The 21870-nt window shown below is 37.0% G+C and overlaps 1 protein-coding gene across 9 annotated transcripts in view; it reads right to left on the bottom strand.

Moving 5' to 3' along the window:
• Positions 1–21870, bottom strand: part of cacna1c (calcium channel, voltage-dependent, L type, alpha 1C subunit) — a 447138-nt gene that overhangs the window by 357692 nt on the left and 67576 nt on the right. For all 9 annotated transcript variants that reach the window (XM_069192105.1, XM_069192106.1, XM_069192107.1 and 6 more), the window contains exons 2-3: positions 5766–6084; positions 1178–1283 (exon numbers count right to left, since the gene is read on the bottom strand). In XM_069192105.1, the coding sequence (XP_069048206.1) occupies positions 1178–1283; positions 5766–6084 (425 nt within the window). The remainder of the gene's footprint in view (positions 1–1177; positions 1284–5765; positions 6085–21870) is intronic.

The raw sequence follows: 21870 nt of genomic DNA, 5'->3' as shown, positions 1-21870 counted from the left end.
TGCCTCAAATGTTAAAGAGAGAACCCTAAGTCAGCACATGCCAGCTGATTTCTGAAAAAGGCTCAATAGGCAAAATAGCTCCCTGTTCCTCTTCTGCTCTTGGTGCTCTGGTTCTGTGGCAGACAGAAGGCAATAATCAAGAGGGTGAGGGAAGGGGGGGACTCAGCAGTTCAGCATCAACCATGAGCTCTGACAGGGGTGCATTATCTTGCCTGACTAGATTAGCATCCACGCTGCTAACATCCGCAATACTCAGACACACACTCCAACTGGCAGAAGGTCTGACATCGACCTACACAATGTGGTACGCTGTGGCACAAGCAGCCCCGTCTGCTTGCAAGAGAAAGGGTTGGCGGCTTCACACAGAATATGTCACAAAATACAGAGAAAAATAGCGGGCCTACTTGACAAGGAACCTACAATCCATTACCCTCAACAATAAGCACTTGGCAGTTCTCTCAGCAGCTACAAGAATCTAAATGCTTCAATCTAAAAGTCGGTGCTAAGAAGATTTTTTTGTTGAACTCTATAAAACCTCTACTACTAAACCTTAGCATTAATCTCTTTATCTAAGGGTTGTTGGGACTAAAAATGCACCTGACGTGTGCTGTATGCCATTAAAAGCAAAGGAGTATGCTCATAACCAAGAATTTCAGTAGAATCAATTCAGCTACCCAGCATATATCATTGGAACCCAATGTCTCCAACACCTAATGCAGGAGCAATACTGCTCTTTTAAAATGTATATTGAATAAATTAATTCAGGATTATTATGTCTCATTAGGCCATGCTGAAATAATGTTTCCTTTCAACTTTCAACTTCAGTCTTCAGTCTTCAGTCTTCAGGAGGTTATGTTAACTAAAATCTACTGATAGATATTTCAAAATGCAATCTCCAACAAGATAAACCTGAGAATTCAGTAATCAGTGTATCTTTCTCCTAAAAAGCTTTAAAATAATTAATGTCGTTAATAATCTCATGCGCATCCTTCGCCGTTGTAGGGATACCATTTTGTTTTTCACAGCATAAACGGGACATTCATGAAATTCTAAGCCATGTTTTTTTTTTCCTATACCTATAGCTCAGGTTCAACAACAACAAAATATTTTTGAAAAGAAAGGTTCGTAAAACAGCCACCCCAGCCAGTAAGTAAGGAAAAGCCCAGCCTTCACTTACCAGATTGGAGTTGGTGGCGTTGGAGTCATCCTCTGGGAAAGGGATGTAGATCGCTAAGGCCACACAGTTAGCAAAAATAGTCAGCAAAATTATTATTTCAAAGGGTCTGAAGACATGGAGTTAAGGAAATGAACCGCAAACATGGAGTACATTGATAATTAGACCTGTCACAGGCCTTCTTGGTAAAAGCAAACCATCTGTTTCCAGAAGAGCCATGACCCGCTCCTTCGCCAAGTCCTGCCAAATATGTCCAAAAAAAGCACGGGACAGTCGCGTGGCGGCATGAAAAAAATAAAATATAATAAAGGAAACAATCTGACAGAGCCTTTCTTTCCCGAGCTCAAGGGGTCATGCACTCCTTTTTTTTTTTGCTTTTTCTTTTCTAAGGGTAAACACAAGGACACAAGTGTTGCAGTAACTGTTCGACTTGTCTGCTGCGGGCTTTTCACAGGCAGAAGAAAAAGGCTGCTTTCAATCAGAACAACTAAAAGAGCTAGTATTGGACTTCTGCCAGCAGACAAAGGGAAGTTTTATTTCCCAATTTGTTCAAGGATTTTCATTGTTACATATTGGGCTAGGAAAGCAGCCAACGTTATTTAACAGGTTCTTGGAAGAAACAATTAAAATGTAAGAAAGGTGTCAATTAAGTCATTTGGCCCATCCAGTTCATTTGGATTTTAATAGCTATTTGATCTGAGGATCTCTACCAGCCTTTCACACCTGAAGAAGGCTCCACGGCCGAAACGTTGTGTTCTCTTTCTTCTTTTTTTCAGCATGGAATAAACCTATTACTTGTTCCTTTCTCAAATGAAGCCAGGGTATTGGTTTCAACAACATGAATGGTTAGCTAGTTTGTTCCAGATTCCCAGACTGGATCACAAACCTGAAGAATGGTCTGTGGTTGAAACTTTGGGCTTTTTCATCTGTTCGGTACTTATCAGCGTGGAATTAACCTCTACTTGTTCATTTGCATTTTGTAGACTGCTGCAGCTCCCTGCCTCTATAAAGGTCTGACTACTGCTCTTCATAAAAATGATCGGCCTGTTTTTTTTTTCTTTGCTATTTTGTAGACTCGATTTCCTATACTTTACACAAGAAATATTTTTCTGGGGGGGATTTGTGGAGAGGACCAAATGAAAAAATGACACAAAAATAGAATATGTAAACAAAAATAAAACATATTTCTCAGTAACTAGGAATAAACATGGGTGTAAGTAGCATTTCTATCATTCTCTGGGATAATCATGATAATTTAATTATTTTGCTTTAATGAGAGAGAGAACTATAGTAACAATTTTGCAATATTCACCCTGTGTACATTCCAGGACTGCTGCCAAGAAGATGGGCTATGCCTCCTTTTACTCTTGGATCACAAATATTTTTCTCATGGACAAAGTTATTTGTATTATGTGTCTCCTGACCTTTAACTGACCTTTGGTATTACGGCAATATGTGACTCAAGGATAGTTACTAATCAAAGTGCAATATATATCGCTTGTGATGTATAGCTTTTTGGCAGTGATACTTTTTCTAAATGTATTGATCTGTGAAATGAGCTGAAACCTTTATTAAAGTGTCACCACAGTTTGATTTTTAGCACTAATCTTTGTGCTAACATTCTTCAAGTTTGTGCAAATTCCCTGACAATGCAAGACTTTTATTAATGTAAAGCAGTGCATGTTAAAACAATAAAATGTATGCCTTTACTTTCTTAATTGCTCATACAGCTCACCTTAAAATAAGATTTTCCTGCTAGTTACTTTGCCACCTGACTGAAAATCAAAAAACAATATCTTTTGTTTTTATCACAAACCAAAATCGCATTGGCACTGCTTAATACGTAACAGGCTGCACCAAATGCCTAATGTTTGGCATTTCATAAGGGCATTTACACGTGACATTTACTTATTCTGTCAATGGAATATGAACCAGCTGAAAAGAGCATGTTATTTTCCCTCTGTGTTTTATTCAACAAAATAACAGGAAACATAATTGCCACCACTTAGCAGTGCCAGGTGTCTCTGAATAATTATGAAAAACCCAAGCTTAATTAGTCTAGATTAAGCTGCCAAGGTCAAAAGTCAAGCTCAGATTGTTAGGTTCTCTGAATTCTTAACTGTGCATATCTATTTCCATAAGTTAGAGGCCCTCTAGACTTAGCTTCTCTGATTGCCAGCAGAGGAAATGTCATTGTTTTGTGCTAAGACCCCCATGGCCTGTGAAAAGCCTGGTTGGCATGGCAACACTGTCAGGCAGATGAAATCAGATGAAGGCCTCATGTTCACTCTTTTCAAAGAGGGACATTTCACTTTTAAGGCACATATGAAAGGGCTTTTAAGAATAAAAACAATCTGTTGCAGACCACACACACAAAAAAATAGAAATGTATTGTTTTATTTTCATTTTGGACCCCACAAGTTGCTCACTGGCATGGCAGCACAGTGGATAGCATTCCCGCACTGGGGCCCCCTTGTTGAATTCCTGGGGTGCTATCTGTGTGGAGTTTGTATGTTCTCCCTGCGTTTGTGTGGGTTTCCTCTGGGTGCTCTGGTTTCCTCCAACAGTTCAAAGACAGAGTGGTAAGTTAAATGGCTTCTGTAAAACAAACGGCCCTGATGTGAATGTCTGTCTGTTCAATGTCTTCCAGAGTGTATCCTATTTTCTGCCCATTGTTTGCTGGGACTGGCTCTGGCTTCCTTCTCACCCCGTTTTGGATAAAGTGGTTAGAAAATGGATGGATGGATGTTGCTTGCAGATGAAACTGTTATTCCTTTGCAGAACAAGGACCTCTGCTTTCATAACTTGGATTTCAGCATGAAATAGAGAATATGGCAACAATCAACTAAATCGAAATATTATGTCAAACTGATACACTTCTCAGCACCATGTCCCTAGGCCCCACTAGTTTTCTATTTAAAGTTAAAAAAAAAGGTAAAATTATAATGCCACAAAACTGGGGCCATATGTCTGCAAATACAAATACTGACAGGGATAAAAGGTGGAATAAGGAATGTCTGTGGGTCTTACAGTATAAGGCATTTGAATGCAAAAAGCAAGGTCAAAAGGTACTTTATGCTTCGGAGATATTTTATTAAACTTTATTGCTTGACATTCTGACCTTTTTACAATAGGGTTAGAGGCTGAGAGAAATGATTATATTCAAATCGGTTAGAAGGTCCATTTATAATCCCTAAGAGCCCTAAACTGATGTGTCTTCTGTTTGCGAAATGTCTGCTACAAGATAAGACACAGCCAACCCCTCTGTAGTAAGATCTTCACAGCATCCATCCATGCAGAGTGTGAAGATCCATGCATTACATCTGTGTTCATCTGTCAGTCACTTCATTTATCAGTTTAACAAATTTGTGGACCATGTAACAGCTAGGCATTGCTAAACAATGCCCCAGAAACAAATCCAATTCCACAATAAAAGAGAATGTACAGTAGGCCATTTTTTGCAGGTCTTCTGGAAGCAAGCAAAAGAAAAAAAAGGCAAAAAGCAAAAAATAAAACAAACCAAAAAGCATTTCCCACTACATTTTCCACTACACTGCAAATCAGAATTCTGAAAAGGTATGCTCAATTTAGGATATGGCAAATTACAATTATTTTTCTGTTGAATGAGTCATAATCAAGTTAACCCATTTTAAATTATTATCCAAACCTGCACACAACACAGCTCCCACATTCTAGAGTGATTTAGAAAAGAATATACGGTAGATATGAAGCGCGTTTCCATTAAGAAATCGGAAGCCCTGAATGAAAGAATGATCAGTGCCAATTTTTATGTTTGGTTCTCTTAAATTCTTCTTAAATCTACCACTATTTCATTGAGCTGTAGTGGTGGATGATTTATATTTCCAATTTCTTGTACAGGGTGATTAGAAAACAATGTGTTTAAAATGTAAATCCCATCTCAGGAGGAGAAAGGAGGTTGAAAATTAAGCTGATACACTTCTTCTGCATATTCTAATAGAAAGTAAAAAAAATTGCATTCTTCTAGCCACAGACAGCAGTCTTTACTGATCCTATAAATGACAAGCCTGATTGTCACAAAATATCAATGAGGAGGCTAGGTGAAATAGAAAATTGCTGATAATGTTTATTGATACTGACTGACAAATCTGTACCATTCATACTCATTCATACTTTCTAAAAGGAAACATGGTGTATGCAGTACAATGCTAACCAAAACAAAATTTCCCCCAGTCCTGACGAATTAAACTGTGAATCACTGATGAATTAAGTTAAACACACAGGCTGTAAGAGCAAAACCAAACCTGCATCCAAATGTTATTCAAAATTTACCCCAGCATCTCCAGTTTTGTATGGTGCTGCTTGTGCTTACTGAGAAGACAGGACAAGCTGAAGGTGAGTGTGGAGAGTTCACTGAATATAAGTCTACCATCTGCCAGAACTGTTTGCCTGCATGACAAATTGATAAAGAATGAAGGAGGTACTTAAGATCTTAATCTTAATTATGTTAATCACTTCCCCAAGTTCTCCCGACCTATGTGTGCCACCATAGCTGTGCAGGTGCACGGAGATTTCGCCTCTACACCACCCCACTTTGGTACGAAAAGGATACTTCCACTCCACAATGCTGATGCAGGCCCGGCGAATGGGGTTCTTGAGAGTGAGGCAGAGCAGGGCGCGGGGCGGGCGCGTGGCGGCCGTGCTGCCCTGCTTTTTCTGCTTGCTGTAGTGCTGCCGCTTGCGCTGGGTGGAGCTGGCGGTGGAGATGGGGGCACTAGTGCCCATGAGCTTGGCCTGGCGCGCGGCATCGATGGCAGCCTGCCAGGTGAGGGCCGCCCCGGCAGAGGGGATGTGCTCCGGAGCCAGGCCCACCACCCCATGGTCGTTCAGACCACCAGGAGCCGGGAGGGACGGGCTCGAGTAGTTGGAGCCTGAGGAGAGAAGACAGAAGCATCACAGAACTGTTGTGGGTTTTACAGTACATGGGTTTCCAAGAACTCAGCCCTGACTCCCAAGTCCTTGTACAACGGCTAACAATCACAGCTTCGAAGCAATTGAGAAAAAAAAACAGCAGTTTAAAAGGAATGAAAACCAAAATAAGATCTCCAAGTGGCCCTGGATTGCATCATGAGTACCCTTCCAGGAGACTCTGCTACTTACTCAGACCAATTTCTCTCAGTGGTAACAGCACATAATGTATGGAGGCTGAAGGATAAGCAACAAAAATACAATGTTTTCTACTTGGTATCCATTTGAGCTTTAGCCTCCCAAAACACCATACTAAAACAGTCTGCATTGGAAAAATGATCACACATTCCACAAGTGTCAGAACTGAAAATAATGCAGCAGAAACACAATCATCATATTAAAGTGTGAACAAGGAGAAGGCTGGAAACCAGATGACTTTTAGGAAGATGAGAAAGGTTGAGCATTTGTTTTCATGCTGGCTTATACAGTATGTAGCTTCTCAAAGAGTAACAGTCAGAGCTTATGGCAACAAACTCAACGCAGTCTTGGTCTACTATGCAATCTCTTAATCCATTTCCTTAAAGTGAGATTAATTTATTTTCTTGTCCAGAGACAGGTGTTGCCAGTTTCGCCTTTAGAATCTCTGAAGCATTTCTTAAAAAGTATTGCATACAAGTAAAAAGGAAACCACAACTTAAAAATAATAAATCTTGGTTCTCCTGACAAAAAACTAATTCAATTCATTTTACCGTGTGGATGAAATAAAATGTAAAATTGATACCACAGTTAAACTATAAAATGCCATATGGATTTCTTCAAAGTAGGTCACTCCCTTCTGATAAACCAGATGTTCCTACATAGTACTTCTTTTTAAAAATATCTGTTTACAATATTTAGATAGATTAAATGCTGTTTATGAATACATTTCAGATTCAAATTTAATTGAAAGATGACGAAAAACACTTATATGACTTCTCAAAAAGAACTCTGCACAATACACAGGCATGCTGGTGGAAAATAACCGTAATCTAAATTTTAGATGCCCAATATTAAAGCCCTGTAGTTTAAATATTTTAAAAAACCCTGTGTTTGTTTAACATGCAACTAAATTGGACAAAACACTACAGGCCTAATATTTGTTAGATGCCTGCCAAACCCTGCTGTTGATGTACTTATATGGTGGAATAACCTTTTGCTTCCATGACATGTCTTCAGAAAGCTGCTTCAAATCAAACTACAAAGAAAGAATAAAAGCAAAGCTATCGCTTCAGTCACCACCCTGTTCACTCCAGTGCACTTTTAAATGACAAACATTATCACAACCTTGCATTCAGATAGTCAGACACTGCTTGGGCCAGAGGAGAACCTGATTTGGCAGTTTGTCTGGAAGCAACTGCCTTGTCAACAGTGTAGCAAACTGCTCGTTATTATTGTCTAGGGTGTCTTGAATCTGACTTTATATATATTTCTACTTTAATCTTGCAAAGCAATGAGAGAGAAACCATGGATTATACAGTGCTGTAGCTGCTTGACAAAAAGATATGTCTAGACAGTCGTAACCACGATGAGTTACAGGATATTGGAGAATAGTCACAGCCACACAACATTTGATGTTTCAGCCATTGCTGGTTCTCCCTAGTTAGGTGGGATAGATACCGCACAATGGAACCAATATTCATTGGACATGAAACTTGCTGGCATTTCCCAAAACAACCTGACATTTTACCTAATTAGGTATTGATCGACCAACTTGATGGATAGGTATTGGCTCGGGGGAATTTGACCTGACATCCTGTAGTTTCTTATTATATTGCTCTTATTATATTGAGGAGAACCGAATGTAATTCTGAAGAAATGAAACAAAAACTGAAATATACAATGGTGTATCTTTCCATTTGTAATTAGACTAAACATGTTTATACTGTATATAGAGCTGCATGTCTGGATTGTTTTGTCTACATTCAGCAATTTTGTATTTGCAAAACAAAACACACCACACCAGTTAATTCATTTACAGCAGCTGGATAGTGTGAACACAGTTAAACATTTCTTGCAAGTAAATGGCACTTTTTCATATATATCCACACTGAAATATACCACTTTAAAATTTGTTCTGTTTTGCTTATTAACCTACAGTATTATGCTGAATAACAGATTTGTTTATTCAGACATTGTGAAACATTTGTCCTCTTAATTCTTCCGTTCAACAGATATTCTGAATGCCAGTCACTTTGATAGAACAAAGCAGTAACATAAATGAATAATGGTGCATTAATTGCAGTTGTTTGCATTGGTGAAACAAAGACATGTGCACCAGTAATTGTTGATTTATTATGGCATTCACATTGACTTTGTTCCGTAGCACTGCACAATCACAAAAAGGCCGGCTCTGCTGTAGCTATACAGTCATTTGTAAAAGTGGGAAATCTCATGTGCATTCACACAATTTTGGAGAGGGTGGGTCACGAGAGATGAGATTTTGGGTCTCCCATGTTCCAAAGATATACTGGTAGATTAACTGGTGTGAGAGTGTGCGACTATGTAGGTGTGTGTGTCATACGATGGATGGTGTCCCACCCAGGGCATATCCTGCCTCGTACTTCTTGCTTGCTGGGATAGGTTCTAGCTAACAGGTTCCAGGTTCATCTAACATCTTCCAAACAACCCTAAACCCTTTGTGTCTCCTGATATCTGTACTATATGCGTCCCCTCTTATCTTTCATTTGTGTTCTGGGGTTCTTGTTTCATGTTGGTCCTGATGAGGTGTACTGGGGTGACCATTTGCCACTGACTCTTCAGGATTTTACAGTGTATACTCATAGTGTGTTTTGCTTGAGACTAAAGATATTCAGTTCTTATAACCAGTCGATGTAATGCATTCTTGAGAATAATGAATTTAGGTTTTGTTCCTGGATTTCGGCAAGACAGTGAGATCACACCCCTTTCCATCCAGTTTCTCATCTATTAGCCCAGTACAGGTGCTCTGGCCTGATTGGTATTTGTTGTTGCCTGACATGAGAAAGCAAAGTTTTGTGTGAAAAAAAAAAATATTGCATTCCTCTTTTTCATTGTTATACTTTTGCTTGGCTCGACTTTAAAGTTCTATAATAATTTTCAAAACAAAACTGGCAAATGTTTGCATTGGACCAAACAGTTTGCCAATCAGTACGTTCGTCACTAAGACTGAAATAACACATGCTGCCAAAAAGAATAGAATATGCACAGCCCTTGCAAGCCCTTGCTTTTTTATGTAGAGTATTTGGTAATGTGTGTTTTAACACAGTGGTTCTTTCTTTGAAAACAATAGCAACATGAATTAATAATTTTACTCACAATGCTACTGCAAAATAGTGTTAGAAATAATTTCTGGAAGGCAACATTGTTTTTTTTCTATCCACTGTTTACCTAATATTTATTCTAAATCATTTGACTTTTTGCACAACTGCAACACTTCTCTCCATGCTTTAAATTATTTTAAGGGTACTTTATCCCTGTAAATGTTCTGTAAAATATAAGGTAAAATAACCTTTTTAAACAGGGGTCTCAAACTCAATTCTTGGAGGGTCTTATGTTTTGTTCCAACAAGGGGAGTCAATTAAACAATTAACTGAATTATTTTCTAAATTAGACACATTTATGTTTTTTCTTAAGGTATTTTACACTTAATTAAACAAGACATCCACTTCATTAAAGATATAGTTACATAAATCGCCTCAGAGCCTGGTTATAACTATTACAACTACGCAGCTAATTAAATAATTAGAACAACTGTTTAACTGAGAGCTGGGTGTAACAAAAGCCAGAAGACACTAGGCCCTCCAGGAATTGAGTCTGAGACCCCAGTTTTGATACATCATAAGTACATCTGGTTCCACTAAATAATTAGATTAACTGAGAGTTTACACTAGAAAAAAATCATCTGTTCCACAAGGACTGGGTTTGACCCCTTTACTTTACAGGATGTACTAAAAAATATCTTCTTTAAGAGTTTTTTGTTAATTATCCCCTTTGCTCAGGGGTTCACAGCTCTAGTCCTGGAGGTCCAGAAGGATACTGGTTTTCCTTCCATGTGAGCACTTAATTACCCAACTGGATTCATTTGCTTAGACAAGTTGAATCCTTTGCTTTTTCTTAGGAGTCTGAAGATTTGAAGAGACCTAATGTATAAAACCTGCTGAGGACAGGAATTGGGCACCCTTGCCTTATATATTAAAAGCCCACGCTCAAGGATAAGGACAGGATCTGTGCTCAGAGATTTATTTGCTCTAATCCAGACTGTTCCTTCTGACAACAAAGTGTTCAAATAACAGCGGTACAGTGGAAGGGGACTGGTTGACTGTTCAGGTGCCTGTTTAGGACATCCTCAGTGACAGCTAGCAGTCCACCAGCACCCGACAAAGATCCAGCTTTGTTTCTATCTTGCAATGCAAGAAAGAGGGATTGCTGCACAACCTACACTTTGGTGTTCTAGGATTCCCAATCCTGATCCGGGATGGCCTGTATGTCTACAGGTTTCCGGGCCAGCTGGGCACATAAACACCCAAATCAGCTTATTATTGACTCAGCTGCACTATTTTTACAGCTTTTCCTGTGTCTGATTTTAAAGAGATCTTGAAAACCTGCAGACACATCAGTCTTCCGAAACTGATGAGGATGTGTGGTATGTGTGCTATCATAGTCTGTTCCTGGTTGGAAGGATGTTTGTTATTTTTGTAATTACCTTGGTGTGTATCAAAGTGGGGAAACCAGTTATCTATTTTATTTAACAATAGCACCAAAGGGGCCTCCAGTCATTTAAATACAGATAAAAACAAAACTGAATGTTAAATGCAAAATCTTTTTTTTTTTATCAAAGGGGCCTTTCAACTGCTTCTACATACAGCTTAAGTAGTAACATCAGAAAGATCACTATCATAAAAATATAGGACACAGACTCTATTAAAGTAGGTTTCTCCTTCAGATTATATCAAGCTTCCTGATCATTTAGTTGAAAACAGTGTTGATACAAGAGTTGAACATTCTGTCAGCACATGAAAAACAGAATTTCCTTACCCTTACCAGTCCTACCCATCTTCCATCATCAAGAATGGCCAAAGACCTTCTAGCACTAGGTCTCATTTGCTAGATAAATGCATCCTCAAGTTACAAGGTGCCCGTTAAGATCCATCAATAGAGCACAGTATATGAAAGGTCATGGGCAAGAGAATGACATATTTCCTGTTTTGCACCTGTATTTCCTATTAATGAATGTCAGAATACCATCTAGCAGAAAAGGTAAATTCAATTCAACAAGTTTCCAAGGCAAAAACACAGTAGTTTCCAAAAACATTCAGAAATTTATTTTCACATCAAACTTAAAAAGTACAAAAGCTGAAGAATAGAAATCTGGAGATGGGATAAATTATATAAAGTGTATCTCATATCAAAGTATATCAAAGTAGATCTTAGTATACACTTGACAAACCATTAACATGGAATGTGTAATGTTTAGAAGAGTTTCCTCTTCAGAAGCACTAGTAGGATTTTATGTTGGCAACAAATAAATCCAGAACATGACAACCACATAACTGAGACTAGAAAAAGACAACATTACCAAAGTTGCACCTATATTCTATAAATTGTCCTGTTTTTCTGTCTAGTTACAGTAGCTTGGGTGGTTGTGCCAAGTCCAAGCTTTTTGTCTGACTAAGTAAACAGAAACACTATTTGGTGTTTATGCTACTAGTTCTAAAAACATTTCCAACCAACTGGGAGAGAAAGAATAAATTGTTTACTGAGGAAAGATGAACTGCGGGGAGACCTGCTTGTAAAAAGCTTGTCTGAAAAAGCTCAAAAGCTGTGCAGGAGCAGTGGAGAAGTGATGAAGCAAAATGCCGAATGTGTAGTAACAAAATGATGTAGTAAGAAAACAATGATGAGGAGATTTGTCGAAGCGAATCGCTGCTTCTGGTTACTTCGGACCCTTCCAGAACACATTTGAAATGTTTCCTTGAGGTGAATTATAAGATGGAGAAATACAGTATAGTACAGTAATTCTGCATAAACACCCTTTATAATGCTGGGCATGCATCAACATGCATCGGTAGAGACTAAGAGTAAGAACGAAAAATATTGCCTTTCCATACAAGGATTACAACTAGATTCAAAGTGTATTGTTTAGTTGCAAGCACTTGCTCAGTGCAATGTTTCTTTATGAAACTCCTTGAATTGTTAAAGGCCCACTAGAGAATTGTATAATAGACTGACTAATTGAGGTTGATTACAGGCTATGTAGGAAATGAGATTGCAGGAAAGTCTAGATGTTGTGAATCATCTTTATACACATTTTGGGCAGCTACAGTACAAGCCCTGCAACAAACCCCACCACTTGCCCACACTGAAAGTGTGACATTGGCATCATCACTAGTGCTGTGTAAAATATTCAGAGATACTCTCAGGCAGACTTGGAATTTTTTCAAAGTGATGCACCCGTCACTCAGACCTGGGGAAGGTAAACATGCCTTTTCGACATCTTTTTCAACAGAAGTCTTTGTTTGGGAACAACAAGCACAAAATGAAATGGAAAAGAAAAGCCCAGGTTGAGTACAGATGGACTAGATTATAATAGGAAGTAAATGTCTGACTTAACATTATGCAAAGAATAGGATTGTGAGGGAGTTAATTAAGTGCCTTAGCCGACTGCAGGTTAAATCCTTTAGTCCAGAGTGCATTGGTTTTGTACTATTTAATTAGCTTGCTGTGACAAAGATTACTCCCCGATGGACAGCAAGAAACACAGTACCACAAGTTATACAGTAGGTGGGCTGTAGTCAGCCAGAGGTTTCTCAATGTCCCATGATGTTAAATCCAGCTCTCTAACTTCTGATGCTCTCTTTGTGCCATGAGCTGACATTGTGAGGAAGATGAAAATGAACAAATGAGATATGGTCCTTCACATTGCAGGTAACTTCTTGCTGATCTCATATAGTATGTGTTCCAGTGTCTCAACATGTACACCAGACGCATTTCAAATTCTGATATTTGTGTCCACACTAAATAGCAAACTGTGAATCTGAAAGCAGCGTTGCCTGTAGCTCACTTAATGCCAAAATGATCACAAAACTATCTCCAATGATAAGTCAATAGTGTCTGCTTGTTATCTTTCAAAGTAGCAATATTTCCTTGAATGACAAATAAGGTGCACACAAGTAAGGAAATACTTTGATGAGGGTAACATCTGTCAAAAAGCTACAGTACCATGACAACAATATAATTCTGTCATAATCATTATTCTTGTCAGAAAAAAAAACATTATTTGGGATACTTGGCATGAAAAAAAAGGAAATGTGCTATACACTTGCTTTAAAATTAAAATTGTTACTATTTACTGTACTTGATAAAAAGGTGTAATTTTGGTGACAAAAAATAAAATAATAAGAATGCAACAGAAAGGAGAACGTCCAATTCTCTGTCCCTCACTTCAAGTACACACTGTATATGCATCAGCTCATTGATATATATATATATCTGTAGATAATTTCACTGTCATATTATAACACTCAAAATTGGTAAAAAGTCACGGTGCTAGTGACTTTGCCATTTTTTTTCATTAAGAGGAATCCTAGATGTCTAGTAGGATCTCACTCAGGGGCTGGTTAAGGTCTATTTTCCAGACATCACATGTTCAGGCTCTGGTCATATCAGTAGTTGACTGTGACTAAGACTTCCAAAAACCTCTGGAGTTGTGCTGGAATTAGGTGGCTTGGGTTTCACTCTGTAAAACAGTGACCCCTGGAACTTCTTGGGCTCAAACAGACTTGCAATGAAGTCAGTCTCCCATTTGGAAACAACTTCCATAAGATCCTGCTGAGCCTGCAGTATAACTTTCAATGGACATATCTACCCTTCCTCGTGCTTCTTGAGAAGTACAGGAGTCTCTGTTGTGAACGGTTTAATGTATGGGGCATGAAACAATTCCACACTTCTTCGACCAAATAGTAATTCTGGGAATTATGTTAGCCACACGGTCAGTATGACAGATTCACAGCAAAAGACAAGATTTGTTTAAAGGTTATGAGTCAGGGAACAACTCTTGTCTGCAAGACCAGCAAGAACCATGGAAAAGAGATGAGCTATGTCTCTTAATAAGAGTGAGTATACAAACAACAAACATATACAGTGTATTTCCATCTGGCAAAATGAAAGAAACAGATGGCACAGTATGCAATGCAATGTTGAAACTGTAAGGTATAGTACATCTGAAAGAAAACAGTCTGTAAAAATTGTCTATATACAAAATATTTCCACTCCCGTATTAATCCCGTCTTGCATCTATAGTGGAACTTGTTTAGAGGACCTTCCATCTTTAGTGCAAGCTATCCTGCCAGCCATTTTGATTTTGGATGTATTTTAATCACTTTCATCAGCCATAATCATTGACCTTATGATAACGGATAGAAGTATTGTTGTTGGCAATCTGAAATCTTCTATATGTGATTTCATCCTGCCATATTCATTACATTTCATTAATTCTCACTGTGGACAATCACTGTCACATTAGTGATGAAAAGCTTATGAATGGAAAGCTAATTTTTTAACCACATGTAACAGAAGTATATCTAGAACAATTTGAAAAAGTGTTATCACTCTTGTCAAATCTCCTTGTTGGAGCCAGCTTTCTGAATACTGTTTTGCATCATTTTAATGCGTTTAGCATGTCTGACTTTATTAAGCAAAGTGTCCATTTTTAACATGTCCAGATGCCTAAAAATATTCACAGAAAAGGCAACTTTTAGCTTTTCACAGACACTGATTCAAATATTGTAAATAGAAAATATGTGAATAAAGAAGTATAGTGCAAAACAGGGGGTCTAGCTAATTATATTAGTGGATTATTGTCTTGTTTAGTCAAGACAAGTTGTCTGACCTGTGTTCTCCTTCTCCTTCCAAAGAGTTTTATTTTATGTTTGGAGTTTGGAGTTTTTTAACACTGTATAGGAGCAGTTTTTTACCTTAAGGTTGCATGTAAATGCCTGTTTCCCAAGACATGCTTATTAAAAAATCATACTGTAGATATGGCACCAGGCTTATAACAAATCCTGACTTAATGTTGCAAAACAAAAGGGATAAATAAGATAAATCCTTAAGCTTCCTAAACAAGAAGATAAAAACTAAAGTTCTTATTGAACATGTCTTGTAATAGTGCAGTTAATAGCCCAGAGCTATATCACACTGAAGTCCAGTTTTCTTAGTTCTCATATCTTGAACAAGACTTGATGGCACTGGGGAAAAAAAAATAATCCAGGATAAATAAGATTTGTGCTTTAGGTTTAGAACTAGGTGGCTTTGTTCCCCAGGGACTATAATCCTCAACCAGTGCCCAAATCCTACAGGATGTGCTATCTTTTGAATAAGAAGTTAAATTAAGGATCCGAGTGTTAGTGATCTCTACGTATTCTATGTGATTAGACAAAATATTGTTGCTGATTCTGGTTTCCTGTCTAAACCAATCGTTTTTTGCTCAAGGTGACATACACTTTGCTTTCTTTATGGTGAAACTATCCTGACAGTGAATCTTAACTGCAGTCTAACCCCTGAAGTTTTATTGAATTAGAAAACCCACTCTGGATTTACATAATTGATTAATAAGACCATGTTTTCTCAAATTAAAAAAATATAGAATTATATATTACAATTTATATTAAACAGTATATTATAATATAATTATAATTTCAAGTTTATTACCAAATTCACAGATAGTTTATTTTTCTGCATTTTTATTCTACTGTATATTATTATAGTCATATTTTTATTCTAAAACCGACAGTACTTTAAATTTAAACAGACCATGAGGTGTTAATTGCAAACAACCGACAAACGTTAATTACGGAATTATGCATGCATAAAAGTGATGTGATGCTGAATGAATTCCTGTAGTTTGCAGATTTTATTGTCAGAGGTACAGGTAAGGTATACAACATTCTTCCTCTGCATGCAAGTTTATAGACCTGCCACGTGTGTCAGTTCGTCTGCATATAAAGAATGCAAATCATCCAGTTAAAATCTGAAAACACATAACAGAAATAAAATAAAATAAAAACACAGCCAAGTAATGGAGTAAACAATTAAAGCTTAAACTAAAATTAAACCTTCCAAACACATGAGTAACAGTACTGTATATACTGATACAGATCACCCATGGCTTTTCCATTTTTCTTTTATATTAATTCTTACTGTACTGTATTTTCCCTTTTTGCTTTAAATGTTTTAAGTAGGTTGCATATATAAAAATATTGATTGCTACTTCAAAATGTCATGACTCAAGGTTAAAAATGTATCTGAATACTTTTGCCAGACACTGAATAAGCAACTTTATTGATGATGAACAATTGCAGAATAGGCAAACGATAAAGTCATTTTCACCTTGGTAAAATAATTTGTCATACTGCAGTTTACTAAAACATGTTCCTGGGCTGTATGTTATTTGAAAATCCAATCCTACTCTGATCTGGGTAGGCTTCATGACATGAAACCCTATTTTTACATAAAAAAATAGGTTGCCATTTCTTCATTTTTCAGAAAACATCAGCATTTATTAAAGAAATTTGCACAAAAATAAAAGTTCTAGGCATCCTATGAAATCAAATTATTTAAATCATCTGTTATTCTACAGTATCACTTTTTAATGGCACATTCAGATCCAGTTATTTAAAGTAAAACAAAAAAAATGTTTCACTGCTGAATCCATAATCTGCCAACAAAGGTAGATGCATTAAAAGGATTATAGCAAGCTAAATAAAAACCCGAGAACTGTTAAAAAGTCCTGTAGCTCTTTCTTTCTGGTTACAGAGTACATCAAGAAAGAAAAAAAAATCACATCTATTAGAAAAGTGAGGAGATGCGCTCATTTTCTGCGGTGTGCATATGGTGTGTGGGCTGTGGTCTATTGAAGGTGCCATCCCCAGAGCAGTACAACTACTGTGCCATCTGCTTATTAGAACACTGCATTCCACAGAGCCTGGCACAGGGGGAGGGACTTTCTCCCACAACCAATCATTACCCAGTCAGCTTGCATACTGCAGTACTGACAGGACAGTACAGGGAGATTTGTCAAAGCTGCCTGTCAATTGCAAAACGGAGACCTATAGAACACATACAGTACATTTAATACAGGAAGTCTGTGAGAAACTTGTCAGTGTATTTTTCATGAACAAATTAGAAATGTAGGCTAGGTTATGGCACGCAGGCCATGTCATAGAAAACAATGAAAGTGACAATAAATGCACTATATACTCTCCATATTCAGTTAGCAATAAGTAAAATGTGCAGTCAGTCTGAGCTTTAATACACACTTTTGAACAATGAATCAATTGTGTTTCTTCAATAAGTACAGTGATTGTCCAAGAGCAAGACTGAATGTTTTTTATTTCCTTTTTTGTATAAATGGGCCACACTAGGAAGCTTCTGATATTACATTGTATTTCATTTGCTGCTCGTTCCCTACGGACTATTATGTTATATTTTAGATGTTATGATTGTGTCTGGAATGCAGCTTCAAAGATGCATGAATCATGCCCCTCAAGTTACTTTTTTCAAAAAAAAAATAAAAACAAAATATAAAGCATGCAAGAATAAACAAGCAAGAACATTTTGGCAGATTTGCAATTCCATTATCCCTGGAAAATGATCATTCGCCTTCCCTAGTAGCTAGTTAAAAGAGTTTCAGGCAGCACATCAGGACACAGAGGAAAGAGTTTTGCAGTATAGTCCAACCCAGAATACAGGTGATATATAGCATATTAAAGGACTTGCCATTTTAATCTGCGACTATATGCCATTTTATTTTACAACTATAATTATTTTTAAATTATTTGTAAAATGATAGACATTTCTTAATTCAAAAACTTATTCTGTAAAACGATGGGGCTTTTTTTTCCAAATAAAAAAATTTTAGCAGCCTCCAGTCCAAGACCAAGGACAATCGACAGGCAATTGCTGATCCAGTGGTACCAGCCCCACACCTGCTGGAGCAGCTCTGATAAATTTGATCAGTCATTTGGCAAAGGCCCAGTTCAACTCCGCTTTGCTTCTCTGTCACTCCTTACACCCTTTTATGACTTCATGCCCCTGTCATTCCTTTATGCAAAGCCATCTCAGCTGTACGTTCAGACATAAAGGAAAGCAAGTACCATAAATCCAGTATAGAAGGCTGCATAGAGAAATAATGACAATCCTACAACAAGGCAACATTGTGAGGTCAGGAAAAACACTTTGAACTATAAAGCCTGAGAAGCAAATGTCAAGAGAAGCCTTTGTGGACCTTTGTTTTGCAGCCAGCAGACCTTATAAGAGTGATAAGATAAGAGTGAGACAGCTACTTGTATATGTCAGAACAGCACATAGTCAGAGTATTACATGAAGGATTTATATAACTCACAACCCCATATGCTGTATAACAACTCTGTAAACCACAAATACCAACACTTGCCAATTTATACACAATGTCTAAAATTATAGCACAATGGAACAGAATAATTCTTTGTATTTTGCCAAATATAAGAGTTTGCTGCTATAACAATTAAATTCAGAGCTCCCTGCAGACCAAGTCAGACTATTCAGACTATTGCTGAAGTTTCTAAAGTTACAGGTGTCTGTTTGACATTAAGATGTGGATGCATGAGACTTATATTAAGCTCAGTTAACTGTGCTAAAATTTAATATTTGGCATTACATTTGACCCTGTACTATCACTTGATGTGCATGTTAGGAACATCACTATGAGATCTTTCTCCTTCCTGCACAACATTGCTCAATTAAGATTCCTGCTCTGCCTGTCCGAAACTGAAATATTGACATGCACATATTTCATCAACATTAGACTTCCATAATTCTGTACTTTAGTCATATATTTAGTTATATATTAATTATACTGTATATATATTACACATATACAGTATATAATATATTTAAAGTTCTCCAACCCAAAAAAAAGACAAATCTAGAGTATTATCTAGATTATTCATTGTGTGAGTACTGTCAATTTCCTAACCTTAGTTATGCTGATTCAGGCCTTACCACAGAATGGTTAATAGAGCCTTAGAGCCTTCTCACATGCAGCACTGTGTCTTTGAGCTCAGTGCCTAAACTTTTGCGATCGTCAACATTTTCAGAAATTATTTAAAGAGCCCTCTTTTTAATAATGTTTTTTAAATGTAATTTATCAATAAATAATAATAATAATAATAATAATAATAATAATAATGATGATGATGATGATGATGAAAGTTTTATCTTCTCAGCTTTTTTGCTGGTTGCTAATGACCAAGGATCCACTGGATTCCTTAGGTCCTGCTATTGTCCGATGTTCAGGACTCTGCGTAGTATCTGGGCTGTTCCAAGGAGAGCAATATTCTGCACCTGACCGCACTCACTTTGCCTAGAAGCTCATCTAGGTACTTTTGAAATTCGAGTCGAGTAGCTCTAACTACGACTGGGATCACACGTGCTTTTGTGTTATTATTATTATTACACCTTCCAAACTGAAATTCTCACTGTGTACAATATCCATTGTCAACTACAGCAACTGTTTGCTGTATAATGTGCATGCACTGTATTATTGAAAACTCATTATACAATGGCTTATTTGGTCATGAGCAGGAAACAGGTCAATCTGTGTCAGTTTGGAATGACTAGTTGTTCAATCTGCCTGTGTTCTGACCTCTCAGTTCACTTTATATTGGCCTTGTTTTAAGAGATCTTATATGATATAATCAAAACAAAGGACAAGTATTGAAAACACAGTATGAGCATGCGTATATACATTATTCAGCAAACAAATGCTTAATGGAACACAAAATCCTGCTTATTGTACATAAAAAGTTTTAAAAGAAGGCAAGAAAAGTGACAGCATGAAAAATGTCATTATAATCACAGCACGCATATAAAAACAAATAGGAACTATTTTAAAGCAACATCATTAAAGATGAAATCACAGCATATCTATGTACAGAAGCCACAGATTTAACATGGCTTGCTGTTTTAGATATTAATATTTCTTCTCAAATGTTTCTCTTTTGTAAACTAAGGAACCAGCCCTATCTTCTTTTCCAACTTTAAGGTAAATACGAAAAGTAACTGCACTGAGTATTTCAGGATGAGCAACCGAAGCATGGTCATTGCTTTTTCAAAAGTGCAGCATGTGCTTAATTGCCAAAACGATTAATTTTTCAATGGTTCTTTATAATTATTTAGCACTTATTAATTACAGCATTGATTTCCTATTACACATTATCACGGTATGTATTACAACAGGAAAATGTGTGGTTTCAAGCTACAATTTAAATATGTACTCCAAGAACCCCAAAGAAAAAAAAATGAAGGCTTTTATTACACCCTTGCTTGTCCATCTTTTTTCTCTCTTCTCTTTCCTCTCTACTGCTCTTTGAAACTAGATTGAACTGCTTAAACACGATGTCCACAGACATGCCTATCTGGCAATAGCAAACACAGTACAAGTAGCTTCCTTGCTGAAGAAATTGATTGCTTGTTTCTCAAGATATAAAGACCTTCTGTCTGAAGACACACCTCTTGTTAAATTTAGCAGCTACCACAAATGAAAGGTAAACAGGCAGCTTGCAAGCTACTTTTGCACTGCAGATAAGCATGCTATGGCCTGTGTACCTCTGGGAGTTTTGATTTTTTCTTTCCTTATTTAAAGAACATACTTCCGACGTTTGAAAGCAATCAGCTTTTACAGGAGAAAAGACAAAAACTAAAACTGCTAACCCTTATTACATTTCATATACACAAATGGAAGCAAATGTTTTTTTTCTATTTTTGCATGATTGTTATGATTGAAAAATACTACTCTATGTAAAAAAGAAAATAGTCATCAACAGTATTTATTAAACCAACGAGTATGTTTTTTTTTAGCTAATATCACCAGCCTAACTGTCTTCTGAGCTAACAGAAGAAATTAAATTCCCTAAACCAGACTTGAGTTAAGTCACATTAAAAGGTTTTCAATATAAACACAAAAGACTTTAAATTTCTCATTTCAAATATACTGAGATTCTTTGTTCTGCAATTTGCACAAATCTCTTGTGTGCTTCCGTAATTACAGAAAGTTTGACAGTATCCGAGCACCCAAGCACTGATAAACACATTTGGCTTTTCTACTAATGTATACCTGTCTTGCTGGGGGGGGTTGTGTGTGCTTCTTTTACTTTTTCTACTTCAATGAATTTCAATGTATTTACATTTTGTATTTACTTGCTTGACATGTATTTTGTACATTGCCTTGGATATGGGCAACTGCACAGCAAATAAATAATAATACTAAAAAGACAGGAGAGCAAAAGAATACTAATAACAAAACAAATAACTGCCAATCCTAAATTAAAAACGGATGCTGTTTTGACATACTAGCTTGTATAAAAGTAATTAAGGGCAGAGATCTAATGAATAACAGGAGACGCTCAAAGACAATAGCTGTGCATCAGTCATATGTTATGGGGTTATAAGAGTTTTGCAGAAGTTGGGGAAAAAAGAGTATACTTTCTCTAAAAGGCTATCAGCTTTTGTAGGGGGAAAAGACAAAAATTAAACTGCTGAACCCTATTGTACTTCATATACTGCACATGATTGGAATGTCTCCAGAAAGTCTTTGGAGTTTCATATGGCTAATTATAGAAGCTCAAGATTTGTGAATTAAACACACTTGTTGGCAGGAAGCACAAAAGGGGTAAGGTAGGCTGATACTGTGAGTCTAC

This window comes from Lepisosteus oculatus, chromosome 7 (genome assembly GCF_040954835.1).
Source record: "Lepisosteus oculatus isolate fLepOcu1 chromosome 7, fLepOcu1.hap2, whole genome shotgun sequence".
NCBI classification, from domain to species: Eukaryota; Metazoa; Chordata; class Actinopteri; order Semionotiformes; family Lepisosteidae; genus Lepisosteus; species Lepisosteus oculatus.
The sequence above is the reverse complement of the archived record's forward strand: the minus strand, read 5'-3'. Positions and strand labels throughout refer to the sequence as shown.